General features: G+C 37.1%; 1 protein-coding gene across 1 annotated transcript in view; it reads left to right on the top strand.

Moving 5' to 3' along the window:
- The first annotated feature begins 1,921 nt into the window (after nt 1-1,921).
- The window catches only part of wdr27 (WD repeat domain 27), a 37,747-nt gene continuing 25,334 nt past the window's right edge, over nt 1,922-14,334 (top strand). Inside the window, exons 1-16 of the mRNA XM_054600761.1 lie at nt 1,922-2,059; nt 2,320-2,461; nt 3,112-3,236; nt 3,558-3,671; nt 3,800-3,851; nt 4,106-4,176; nt 4,275-4,389; nt 4,568-4,670; nt 6,560-6,651; nt 6,846-6,910; nt 7,383-7,495; nt 8,533-8,606; nt 13,057-13,126; nt 13,369-13,437; nt 13,529-13,632; nt 14,238-14,327. Coding sequence (XP_054456736.1) covers nt 1,922-2,059; nt 2,320-2,461; nt 3,112-3,236; nt 3,558-3,671; nt 3,800-3,851; nt 4,106-4,176; nt 4,275-4,389; nt 4,568-4,670; nt 6,560-6,651; nt 6,846-6,910; nt 7,383-7,495; nt 8,533-8,606; nt 13,057-13,126; nt 13,369-13,437; nt 13,529-13,632; nt 14,238-14,327 — 1,537 coding nt within the window. The remainder of the gene's footprint in view (nt 2,060-2,319; nt 2,462-3,111; nt 3,237-3,557; nt 3,672-3,799; nt 3,852-4,105; nt 4,177-4,274; nt 4,390-4,567; nt 4,671-6,559; nt 6,652-6,845; nt 6,911-7,382; nt 7,496-8,532; nt 8,607-13,056; nt 13,127-13,368; nt 13,438-13,528; nt 13,633-14,237; nt 14,328-14,334) is intronic.

The following is a 14,334-nucleotide window of genomic DNA, read 5'->3' as shown; positions in this document are numbered from 1 at the left end:
ATATTCGTACACTAATACACTGTGCAATACAATAGTTATAATAGTTTATGTCTGTATATATAATATTTCAGTTACTGTGGATTCTTTACTGTTTTTTTTATTGCTCATTTGCTTATTTATAATACTTATTTTGATCTTTTTTTTTTTACTATTATTATTATTATTATTATCATTATTATTATTATTATTATTGTTATTATTATTATTATATTCCTTTATTGATCCCCATGGGGGAAACTCGGGTGTTGCAGCTGCTCAACTACACAGAACAGATAATAAATACACATATTGTACAATAAAATAAAAATAGAATAAAAATAAAAAATAAGAATACAAATAAAAAATGTACAGTATATCCACATGGTGGAGACTGTACATGCTGTACAGTCTGATGGCAGTGGGCACAAATGAGCGTCTGAAGCGCTCCGTCCTGCTCTTCGGTGGAATGAGCCGATGGCTGAATGAGCTGCCCAGCTGCCACAGTTCCTCATGGAGAGGCTGAGAGGGATTGTCCAGGATGGCTTTGAGTTTGACCTTCATCCTCCTCTCACCCACTGACTCCAGACTGTCCAGCTCCAGACCCACCACAGAGCTGGCTTTCCTCACCAGCTTATTGAGCTTGTTGGCATCTCCAGTCCTGATGCCACCACCCCAGCACACCACAGCAAAGAAGAGGGTGCTGGCTACCACAGACTGGTAGAATGCCTTGAGCAGTTTATTGCACACATTGAACGACCTCAGCCTCCTCAGGAAGAACAGCCTGCTCTGTCCTTTCCTGTAGAGGGCATCAGTGTTAAATTTCCCCGCTGCGGGACTAATAAAGGATTGTTTTATTGTATCTTGTCTTAGATTTTATTATGATTAAATTAATTCATTTATTTTATTTTTTATTTGCTTTTAGCGTTTTATTATTATATTTGATTATTGTGATTGTTTTACCCTGTACAGCACCTTGAGATTTCTTTGTATTTTAAAGTGTGCTATATAAATAAATTCCATTATTATTATTATTATTATTATTATTATTATTATTATTATTATTATTATTATAATAACTTTTACAATTGCCAAATTATTCACAAAAGACATCCATAGGCCAAACACGCAACATTTACAATTTCTAAAGGTATTTAATTGTGTTTTACATGTTTTTTTAAAATTTTGTATTAATTCAGGCATTCATTTTGGTGATATAAATATATATACATACAGTACCAGTCAAAAGTTTGGACACACCTTCTCATTCAACTACTTTGAAGAATCTAAAATATAAAACATATTCTGGTTTGTTGAGCATTTGTTTGTTTACCACATAATTCCATATGTGTTCCTTCATAGTTTGGATGTCTTCAATATTAATCTACAATGTAGAAAAAAACATAATAAAGAAAAACCATTGAATGAGAAGGTGTGTCCAAACTTTTGACTGGTACTGTATATATATGTATATCATTTATATTTACATGTATTATTTGTGATTACATGATTAGTACTACAAGCAAATAACTAAAGTGAGCTGTGTTCGCCACCATGTGGTTAAACGCAGAGGTACAAGAGACGAGAACCCATGAGTCTAACAAAACAGAAGTCCCACTCTGACACTATTTCCAAGTACTACTTCGTACAACAAATGTACAGGCACTCAAAAAACAAATAAACGCACCGCTTATGCCAAGAAATATGTAGTGTTCAGAGATAATAACACAATGGAAGCGTTGACGACACCTAGCGTATGAAAGAAACAAGAGGCCGGCGCATATTTACCATAACAAGGTGCGTTTTCTTTTAGTTGTGTGTGAAACGTCTCTTTTCAATAGACAATCTTTTGTAACGGAAATGAGCGTGGTGCCAGTGTGTCCTAGCAACCTGCAACATTACACACTACTCAAACAATTGTTCGTGTGTGTGTACAGGAGCAAAGATGGTGATTGAAAAGCTCAGTTTAACTTGTGATGGGCTTCTTTCGCACCTACAACTCGCATGTTGTCACTGGTATTGTGGTATCCCACTGCATGGCAAGGAGATGCTGATTTACAGTAATGTGCACATAGAGCAGAAGGTTTGTTAACAAAGTTTGGTTCCTTGTTTGCACAAAACACCTCAAAATTGTAATAATGTGGATTAAATGGATTTAAGATGGAATACAACCATGTGAGACTAAATAACATCTAGTCTTATTATTTATATTGTTGTTTTTTTTAAGATGGAGAAAGATTAGATGAATCTCTTTATGATTTAACCCATCATCCAGGAGCCACATGTAGAATTAATTTGTGTATTTTACTAATGCTACAGTCTAACTTAAATGTTTGTCCACAGCCTCTGCTGCTAACTGGCCACCATGGAGAGATCAGTGCCATGACCTTTGGGACACGAAGCAGTCCTGTTCTCCTCTGCTCTGCCTCTGCTGACTATATCATTGTCTGGGATATTGAACTGTGCCAGAAGAGAACACAGGAGGGTGAGTAAAATGTTTCTGTGTGTTTTTGTGCAATGCATGCACTATGATGTTGGTACCCTGATCAGAGTTTAGTCAATTGTCTTCAACATTAGTTTAATTCAGTGCTGTTTATTTTGTTCTTACCTCAATATTTTCCTCATAACCTTCATTATAATGGCCTACCAGTTTAATTCCTTGTTCTTGACACACGTCCGGCGATTGAATGTCCAAACAGCATGGTATCTTTGGTTACATGAATACGTTTACTATTCCAGTGTCTGCTTTAAAAAAAGAACCCTGAATTCCCTCACCTTTGCTCACCAATCTTCCTGTTCACCCCTAACCTTAAAACAACTGACAAACAACCCTTGACCAGTGTTACCTCTTAGACTAGTAGGTGCATACTACCATCTAGTGGTCAAAATGCTGTAGTCCATAAATATACACAACTATATCTAGAAAATATAAATAACCATGCTAAATGGCTCCTACATACAGCATCCTTGTCGCACATATATCATATGCTGTACTGTAAGTATGATCATTTTCCTGATTTAAAATCTTAACAAGCATGCCATTTGGTAAAATATTCACAGATAGATTACTCATATCTACTATGCTCCTGGTTTTCATTGCTTTGAATATAAACAGACTGATTGATTTGTTTGCAGGTAAAGCAGCAGCTGGAACAGTTATTGGGACTTTACTGGGTGAAGTGGTCCATCTTTCATTCTGTTTCTCTGATGAACGAGTGGCAGCATGCTCAGGAGCAACTGTGTATATTCTCAGCTCAAAGGTACAAGATGAAGCACATTTTCATAGTTTCCTTTGGTGTGAATGAATGAATACATTTAAGGTTATGGGTTGGCACTATATGTTGACTCAGTATGTAAACTATATCAAGAGATGTGCTCTTAAGTTTCTTGGAAATTAGTTATTAAGCATGAAAAAAGCATTAAAAACTTGGAAGTAAAAGACCAATTAGTTGACTAAGAGGGGGCAGCCCCACACAGCTCTATTAAAAGATGTGTAATATTGTTTTTGTGTGTTAGTTTAGTAGCCATATTAGGTCAACCCCTTTATCCTATCCAAGTTTTGTTGTTGTTTTCCACTTCAGAGACATAAAGTGATCTCCACTTTGACCTGCCACCTCGGACCTTTAACGTCAGCAGAGTTCTGTCCCTGGAACAAAGACATTCTTGTCACCACATCAGAGGACCGCACTTTTAAAGTACTGAATTAAGATTTGCAAATGATAGAGCAAAACAATAATCACACTTTTGATTCAAACCAAATATAACACATACTGTAATTGAGTTTTAATAACTAGAAAGTACTTTTCCATGTCTTTTTATTTAGGTGTGGGATTTAAAAGCTGAAGCTGTTTGCTACCAGTCTTTTGTGCTTTCAGGTATGATTTTACTATTTTTATAACTATTATTAGTGGAATCTCTTCAAAATCAGGATCTGTTAGTATATTACTTCAAGTATCCAAATATAGAGTCTTATCTTTAAGCACTGGTTAGGTTTGATTTCAAGCACTTCAAACTTTGGGAGTAAAAATTGAAATTTCAAATAGCATGTTTTGTAAAGTGGCTGTTGTAAAGGAGTCAGGGCTTCCAAAATGATTGAAACATAGCTAAAGCCAATTCTTCAATTCTTTAGCCTCTCCACTGCTCAGTGTGTTGCTGTTGGAGGAGAACAGGCACATCATCACTGGCTCAACTGACGGACAGGTTAGTGACTGACGCACACAGCCCTTAACAGCTCATAATCACTATCAGAAGATTTAATTCCAAAAGCTGTGTAACACACCTGTACCTGTTTGTTTTAGCTGTGGTGCTTTTCACTCCCTGATGACCACAAGTGTCACCTGGTGACCAAAATGGACCTTCACAAGATGGAAAAAAGACATCAAACGCACCAAGGGACTGTGAGCGACCAAGCAGGTGATGTTACTGATCTATCAAACAACCAATGACTGAGAATATCTAGTACTGACTTTGGTAACAACTTTGATCAAATGCTTTTGCCTAAATCCTATAACTCTTTTTAAGCTACATGACAGAAAGAGACAATCAATTAGAACGCATTACTTTACCCTGCTATTTTGATATTTTCTTGCAGGGTTCACAGAACAATCAGCTGTAGATGAAGTGGAGACTTCAAAACCTGTCCTCAGAATGGCTCTATGTAAATCATTCACTGACACCAGTAGTGAGCATATAAAGTAAGTGCATGATCTCCATACCATTGATAAACAGTGTGAAAAGTTTATAGTAGTTACATGATTTCTGGGTCATGGTTACCACAGTAAACTCCTGACTCAGTGCTGTGCTATTGGCTAACCAGACAGCCCGTGTTTAGCTGTGGTGATTGCAGAAGTGTCAGTAACAAGCGCTGAAGAGAAAAAGAATAGTCAGGCAGCGGTGTGTACTGCCTTATATACTGTGGATATGTGGGGTCTGCATGCATTCAGGTAGGCACGTCCAACTGGCCAGCTACACTTATGCAAATGTTCAGGGGGCGAATACATACTTGGGATTGGAGGAGAGTGTTATCTATAGTGTCCAGTAGAGGGCTCCGCATGTGCTAAGAGACCTAAGGTAACAATATTTTAACCTTTGTTACGGTAGTCTGAAGGTTGGATGCATAGATGGAAGGGAAATCATATTGTCCAAGGTGGATTTCCTAGTGTCAGCATAGAGACCAGTCTCTCTCTCAAGTGCTCAAAATGATGAATGGACCTTATTATTTGACTTTACCACAAAGAAGAACTGTTATACCTCATGTGTGACAAGGAATCTTAATGTTGAAGAAAGACGTCATACTGTCAACACTGCTGTCATTCTCAAGGGCTCAATTTGTTCTTATTTCCACAAGGTAAAATATATGTATGTGATCCAGGAAAGTATTCCGAAAGCAATGCAAACACAGTTATCATGAAAAGAAAATAGCTGCACATTTCTGCCGGTAACACTTTGTAGATGTTATTTTATCAGAAAAAGCCTGGGAAAAAAATCCAGAACTGAATGTCACATCTTAATGGGCTATTTGCTGCACGTGTCCATGCAGTCACAGAGAACACTAAAGGAAACTTCTCACATAACAGGAAACTTTACAGGCCCGTGGCATAATCTGTTTCACGGTGTTAAAACTTTTGATGTTATGACAGGAAGCAGGCACTTAAAAAGCACTGACATAACTCTCTGTTTATTTTATGGTCCACTGGAATGAAATGGACGTTGATTCCCTGTTGCCCTAAGCAAAGCATGGGATCTCAGAGCAGTATCTACATAATCTTTACTTTTCAGCTTGAACAGACGGCACATTTAGCGTAAACTGTAGTTCATCAACTGCTTGAAGTCTGTCCACAATTAGAGTAAATGGAATTTAACAAAACAATTTTGCTCGGTGTATTATGTGATAAACATGCAGCTGGAAGAATAACTCACTGTTTTTACTGTTGAAATGTAGTATAACAGTATCAGTGCATAGTAGGACTCAAAATGGTTCTGGTGCTTCAAATGAGTTATTGTTTTTAAAACAATTGTTTCTTTGTATAATAGAACTACACTTAACAAACACTAGCAAATAACAGGACACTTTCAGTCTACTTTAGTTTGAGTCTTTATCATCAAAACATTTACATAAGGCAGTAAGCCTTACTCGACAAACGATTTATTTGAATGCAATTATCACATAAACATCTTCATACGATTGCTTTAATTGTCTCCATCCTGTACGGCCGCAACAGGCTCAGCATGAAAATAATGATGCAGTAAAACACAAAATTTTGCGGACACTATTATAGCCCCAGCATGTAGCTCAGGAAGTGGATGAAAAGGATCCTTTAAGCTAAGTTTCCACTCCTCTCTACTCGCTGTGGCAGTAGTTTCCATCTTGCTGCGTGTACATAGTTTAGTCTACATGAAGTGAAAGGAAACTTGAATAAAAACCTCTACTCCTATGGCGTGCACGCCTTGCCACTCCATCACATCAGTATGTTTTTCTTTAGTATGTGGTTACATTGTCTTTCCCCAAATTATCTGAAAAAGTGCTTTCAAGGAGGAATCCTTAAACAGTGTTTTCCCTTACTTTTCTGTGTGGCTCCTTCAGGGACAACAGCTGGTTATGTATTGGAAGCTCTGATGGCCTGTATGTGGTTGATCTGGCTACCTCAGAACTCCTAACAGCACTATGTTTCAAAGGTAAGCTGGTGGTGGTGTGACTTCCCCTATCGTTACTGTACGCTGTGATATCTTTAAGCTAACCAGTGCACCATTACTCTACTTTAGCAGAGATGATATAAGATTAGCTTTCTTTCTTAGAAACAGTGATTGATTTTCAAATCTAAAGGGAATTATAGACACCAAACTCATGACTGATGTTTTCGTTCTTCTAGACTACCCCAACTTGAGCGTCACAACGGCTGGGTCGTGGTCAATCTCTCCAGGCCGGGATAACTCTGTGAGTAATGCCCAAACTATCTTAATAAACCACATAAAGGCATTCAGTCAGACCACTTGCTGAAGATCGTGCAGGCCTAGCTCCTTCTGTCATTTCTGGTGAATGTTGTTAGTATATGATGATAAAAGTTTAAAAAAAAGTTCAACTGCTGAATTTATAAAAATGACATTGTCACTACAGTATGAACCACTGAAGTCAGTCCCTTGTTATTACCTTAAACCTTTTTACCATCCTCTCTAGGATTATGTGAAATATACATTTTTACATTCCTGAAGTAAAGTGGTATTTTTTCTGTTCATACGGAGAACCAATAATGTGTTGTAATGCAGGGTAAAACACCCTGACTTATCATTGTCTATATTTTCCTCAACACTATTCATGAAGGTATATTTTTATTTGATCATTTTATAATAATAATGAAATGATACAATTGTTTTACTGTTAATTCATTCTCAAATTCCTTGTCACACAGATGGTGTTTTTAGTGAGCTCTTTGTTTACTCCATGTGTGGTCCTGTTGGAGTTACGTCTCTGTGACCTCAGGAGGACCTGGGCTTGCGGTGAAGGCTTTTCGGTATTCCCCAGGTAAACCTGGAGTTAAGGGCAAATACTTTGTAATGCTGCATTGGTATATATTGGTATGGTGACTCCCTAGAAGACAAATTGTCCTTTTTGCTTGCTCCCTTTAATTAAGAGATCAAAGTAACAAATCAGTTCTGTTAGTAAAAAGTCAGTGTTTCATGGACACTTGGTCCTTGCATAGTTTAGTATCCTGTACACAGTGGCTGGAACCCAGGTACCATAGTATGTATTTCAGCTGCTTGTATTGTAAATAATATTCAGTTATTATGTCATTTTTTTCATTCAGTGCCACTAGTACAAGAGAAAACAACTGCTTTCTGTAGCTCATGTAATCATTTGGCTCCAGCCTGGAACTGCTCTGCTTAGTGAATGACTAAACTCTGTGAACATTTTTTATACGTCTTAGTATTTAAATCCGCATGGGTTTATAAAGCTGTCCGTACTGGATGTACAAAATTAATCCAGAAAAATATTTAAAAAAATATTACTCTCACAATAACATTGCTTTATGAATGCCAAAAAACTAACAAAAAATGCTCTGGGGAAGGAATGAAATTCCTCCAGGTATAACCTGTACCTCCATAAATTATTATTTAGCTAAATCCAGCAGCACCAATAAATACTGATAATTTCATCAACATTATGTGTTTTTCTGCTTTTAACAAATTTGCAATTTATGAGCCAAAGAACAATCACGTCAGCTTATTAAAATGTGCAGAAACAGTTCAGTTGTAGGCTTTCGTTGGTGTGGTTGTTGTCTCTCTCAGACACTGGTCACCTGACCTCACCAGCAGTAGTACATATACAAAAGGATGGTATGTTTTTCAGTTGGCCTCCAGCCTGTAACTACCTCTGACTCTGACATTTCCATATTAACTTGGCATATTATAACCATTCTTGCCATCTGGTTTTTCATGAGTCAACGATATCATGGTACTGAGAATTAGAAGGACTAATAATCCACAATGTTGGAAAATGCTTTGCTCCTTCATTTCCAGTAACTCTTTTCCCCATTTCCTCCCTCCCTTTTTTGTTTTCAGTTCTCCTCCACTGCTTGAATCTCCTCTGAATGCCGAGTTAAAGAAGAAGGAGCCTGAGCATCCTAAAAAGAAAGGTCAGCATCTGAACCCTCACTCCCCTCCCACTTATGCTCATGCACATAAAATAAAAAGGGAGCTACTGCTGTTTGACGACTCTTGGGTTCAAAAGTACGACCCATTTTATAGTTCACTCCTTATCTAGTTCTTTGTCTGTTTGGCTTGGACACAGACAGTTCTCTTAAATATGACTTGTTGTAGGTTCATGGAAAGTGTGTTTGGCTATTACAATAGCTACTGAGAACCTCTTCATTATCTGTAAATATGAAAGATGAAAAAAATGGCAGTGTTGATGTGGTCAGTTTTACTTCAGTTTTCATGTGCCACATAGGCAGGTGCTTCAAATTATGCAACAGCAAGAGAACAACACATTTAGACTGATGCATTCTCATTAATTAGCTCAGTTTGTTGTACGGTTGCTTCTTGCAGTCGTGGATTCCTTGGTAAAGTGAGCCTATTTGTGGTTCTTTGGTGTATCATTAGGATCTGGCAGCTTGAAACTATTCTACTGGAGACCTACAGTACAATATGCTGTGGTTTGCATGTTGCTCACACAGAGAGTAACTGCTGAGAAAGCCAATATTAGCCTGGCTCCCCACAGCTGGAGTGAAGTGAGGTGCCAGTGCCAGACTTTGTATGGGATCTTCAGGGGAGTCCAGAAGTGCTGCATGAGTGCAGTGACAGACCAAAAACCGCAAACATTTACAGACTAGTGCAACCCGCCACGCTGCCCTCATGAATCTCTATATTCTTAAGGAAAGCTGCAGAATTGTAAACAAATCACACCATAAACCTCTGTGAGACCTGGAAAGGAAAATGTTTTTTCAATTTTAAGTCTTATGCAGCTTTTCCAAAAGAACAGTGAGTGTAGATTAGATATCTGTTGTCACGTCACACCGCCACATTACATAATCATAAAGTGAACCAGGACTTGGCTTTTTGAGATGATGATAATCTGCTGCCATCACTTTTTGCATGATGTCACTTTTTCTGAAGTGCAATGCCTGAGTTTTGCCTTATTAAGTTGTTTTATAGTTAGGATATCAGGGGACTACTAAAGCAGCAATTGGCATTGATTGGCCTCGATTGCAAGTTCAGAACTGACTTTTAATGTATCTAAGTCTTCAGTAGAAAGTGATCCAAACAGGAATTATTGTTAACATAAAAATACAGATGAATTTAATACACCAATTCTTTTTTTTATGAGGAACATGTAACTTTATAGAGCCTTTTTCTGTCCTCAAATGTCACCAATGTCTAAAATTTCAAAAGGAGGGGCAGGCTTAGATTTATGTAAGAAAATACTGGGTTATCATCTACAAAAGCATCTGAATGGCTGCTGCCACGCATCACCTTGCTTTTACATGACATAGAGCATCAAGCACTCTTTACTGGTTTATAGTAGAGTGAGATTGAAACAACAATCTGTGACACACATTGGACTGAGAGGCCTTGACTAGTCCAGTTTGAATTAAAGAGGAAAGTGTTTCATGCTTCTGACTGCTTTACCATTAGTCAGTGCTTCACAGCAACTACCGTATAGAGTGCCTTATTGTTTAGTAAATGTAGTTCACAACTTTACATCTAGCTGTCTATTAAATTTGGATATTGTGATTAGTATTTTATTCACATAGCCACATATAGTACTCAATTCTTTGCCCTCTTTGTACATTTCCTCCCAGTGTGCTCCACATATGTTCCACATAGGCAGCATATTTTTAAGGTGCTACATGATTTATCTTGCTGTCAGACCCTTAGTTTGGCTCCATATTCTTGATTCCTGTCAGTCTTCAGTTACTGCACATCTCATACCTTTTTACTTCTACTCTGTCTCCTTTATCCTACTGTGTGACCCACTTTTTACAGGTCAGTAAGGCAATAACTCATACCAGAGACTCTTGTTACAGTCAAAATAATATCTCAGAGACATGTATACCTGCTATGGTTTATACATTTTCAGAAGGTTGAATTATTTCTTTTTCTTGGGCTACGTTCAACAGCTAACTCAGAGGGAGGTCTGAGTTTTCCCATCTCCTAAAAACAAGAGTTAGTGGTTTATTTTAGAATAAACTCCAGGGCTGGCCTGAGCCTTGTCCCTTCCAATGCAGACATTACATTACATTACAGTCATTTAGCAGACGCTTTTATCCAAAGCGACTTACAATCAGTAGTATATTACATATCATTCACCCATTCACACACTGATGACAGGCTACCATGCAAGGTGCCACCATCAGACTCTAACTAACATTCATGCAACATCCAGTCCACACCGATGGCAAGCCTGTCTTGCGGGAGCAACTTGATTGGAGAAGTGTCTTGCCCCACTACGCCACAGCCGCCAGACAAACCAAACTGTAAAACAAATCATTGTCTCTTCTTAAAATCACAGAAACCAAACACGTGATGTATATTTTAAGTTATATTAATAACCAGTTTTTGGTCTTAAATAGAACCTTATTGTAACATAAATCAGTTGTTGCTACTTTAGTCGTTGCATCAAGCTAAACATCCACATTTTTAAAGCTAGACTCATGAATTTCATTATTATGTAACTTCTTTGCTGTAATTGTTAAGACAGTCTAGGCTGAGTCCAACATAATGAATGCTGTAAAAAGAGCACACAGCAAACCGCTGTGATTTTACGCAGATATGACTGGACTTGGAAATTTGTCTGAAACACTCCCTTCAAAAAGCGTCTAGAGTGAAGTCAGCATAAATTGTGAAATTTTTACTACCCTATAAAACTAAATGACCATTATATATCAACAGGGGGTTAATATGGCTGTTGAGCAATGCCAAGTGATTGTATTGCCAGGTAATTCGATTTCTGGCCTAAAATTTCCTGCATGTCATCTGTTCTGGATCAAAAGTTACTTGCAGTACCTCACCTTACGCAAGGAATGGAGGAAAGTGCAACATGAGAGCAACTAGTGTCACAAGACCTTTCATTGACAAGCATTTGTTATGTCCTTTTGGCTGATATAAATACCAATTTGACCCAAGTTTACTACCTGGTTCACAAAAGCGTCTACATTTGCTTTGTAAACACCTGGTACAATGAAGACCCCTTAATGGAGAAATCTGAACTAAGGAATTAAATAGAAAATTCACAGAAGCAACACAGGATGAGTAGTAGTAGTAGTAGTAGTAGTAGTAGTAGTAGTAGTAGTAGTAGTAGTAGTAGTAGTAGTAGTAGTAGTAATAGTAGTATCAACACTGTTATCCTTTGAGGCTGGACAGATAAAAAAAAAAAAACATATAAATTGACAGACACATTTCACTTCAAAATCCAAAGAAAAAGGGAACATAGTAGTTGTTCAGAGGTTACAGGAAATAAACCTTAAAGAGAAAAGTTTAGTGAACATTGGCACTGCTGATCAAAGATAAAAAAAACACTCAGATAAGAGAGGGTTGAAAAGAGATCCAGATTTGCTTTTTTTTTTTGACTGGTTTCATTCGTATTAAATGTATTATTGTGTTGAAAACGGGCCTACACAGAGTTTTCCGAGAGCTTAAGAAGGACAACTTGCACTCAAACACTAGGTAAAGGATTCACAGCCGGGTTAGCTTATTTAGGTTACCTGATATAAAGTTATTAACCAAAGGTTTGCTTGTTATCGATTCTCATCCGGGATTCTGTTATCAGATTTCTTTTTCTAAAATCTTTGAGGAATAATTCAAATGCCATTAAATATTTTTAAATATAGTACATAAGATACTACTTTAAATTAGTTAGCAATCTGTTACTCAGTTGCGGTACCTTACACAATTAATGAATTACTGTCACTGAAAAAAAACCGATAGCTGGGTAAAATATATAATTGCATGGAAAGAAATTAAAGAGCTGTATCTTAAGAGCTCAAATACATAGTTGACTTGTCCTGGTTTACTTAGTTTTGCTAGTCAACTAAATTGAAGTCAAGGCTGTAAAAAAAATCATTATATTTTGTTCTGGTGCAATTTAAATCCTAAATTGCCACTCAGAGATTATGTGACTTTTCCTTGCTTTGCCTGTATTTGACAGGAGAGCAGTTTTTTGGAAAGCCTTACACATTTTAATGGTTGTGGAAAAAGTGAGCTCATTGTAATATAGTAAAGGCACTGACAGTGAACAGGGAGCAGAATGAGCCATCCCACAGTTTGTGGCTGATGCACTTAATGCTCACAGCACGGAGTGGTCACCCAATAATACTATTTCTTCCTTTCCTAGTATTCTCTGTGAAAAGCCACCACAGTATAAGGAATAATTCTATCCTAATTATGGAAACTAATAATCAGAGGTCATATTTTCCTTCAACTTTTGACTCATATTGTTACATCTACTTATTTGTAAATGGGACTCTGTCTTTTAGTATCTTTTATTTTAGTTTTGAGTATGTACAGATGTAGGTCATGTATACTCATGAACATACTTGTGTTTATCAGTCTTTGTGTAATGAACCACCTTATATTTTTTTTACAAAGGAGCAATAAAGGAGCAGCCTCTGGTTTTCCATTCGAAAGTGAAGTCATCTGGATACACCAGTGCCCCAAGGTAGGTTCAGAGAGTGACTTTTTGCCTAATAGTAAATCAATTTACAGTGTATTGCTTTCCAAAATTTGGATTAGGGTTAAGAGCAACTTTAATGTAAATTCAAGTTAGAGGAAGATTGAAATGAAAAATGAAGTTAAACACACCATATCCAAAACATACAGTATGAAATTAGGTTTCATGAATCAAATCAAATGATACACGAAACATAACAGGAATATTTTGATTTTGCTTTTGCTTTTCAGAAATATTATGTTTTCACCTAAAACAAATAGCCAGAAGAATCGCTCCTCTAAAAAGCCTAACAAAAATATGTAAGCAGTCCCATCATTTAATATACAATGTTAAGAAAATGTTCAAATGTTTTTGTTGATATATACACTAAACTTATTGTTTGTCATTTAGAGGTCTACTCCTCAGAGATTATCCAGCAGACATTGCAGCACCTACTATTCCACGCATTCAACTAAGCGTTGTCAATAAGCCAGTCCACTGCCTTGAGTATTCAGGTGAGACAATTTAGCTACTGTAATACTGTCCATAATATCTTAAACATTATATAAATATATATTCAAGTCAGTCCTAGATCTTGATTATGTCTGTGTAAAGGCTAAACTACTTAAATTTAGTTTGAGCCCTCAGTTGAACACTAAGAACTACCCCTTGATCATGTGTCAGGATCGTAGGATGGTCCTCCATGATACTGCAACAACATGAAGGCATTGAATGATGTCATTTGACATTTATTTGGATTGCAAAGATCCATTGGAGAATGGATTACTAGTATTTTGTCAGCAGTAACAGAATTTTAAGCATTGCATTGCAAACAGAAAAGATTTACATACTGCATCCAGTTTTGTACATCCTCTACTGGAAGGGTGATCGAAGATAAAAATATTATTTATGAAGTATAATTGGCAGTAAATTAAGACCAGTTATTTGTTGTCGTTAAATAATTATATAGCATTTTTACGATAAGTGTTCCTGTTTCAGACAAAACACCTAACTTCCCCGCTACATTTATAAAAAAAGTTCCTGTTTTCTGGTAATAATAAGTCGGCTGTTCACTGAAAAATCCTACTAAAACCATTCTGTGTTTCCCTGTCTCTCCCAGGTGAGGGAAAACAAATACTGTGTGGTCTTGGCGACAGCACTGTGTTATTGTACAAGACCTCCCTTGCTGGCAATCCAACTGTCTACACAGGTGCGTG

Source organism: Anoplopoma fimbria, chromosome 6 (assembly GCF_027596085.1).
Source record: "Anoplopoma fimbria isolate UVic2021 breed Golden Eagle Sablefish chromosome 6, Afim_UVic_2022, whole genome shotgun sequence".
Taxonomy (NCBI): domain Eukaryota; kingdom Metazoa; phylum Chordata; class Actinopteri; order Perciformes; family Anoplopomatidae; genus Anoplopoma; species Anoplopoma fimbria.
This window is presented reverse-complemented; position numbering and strand designations above follow the sequence as displayed.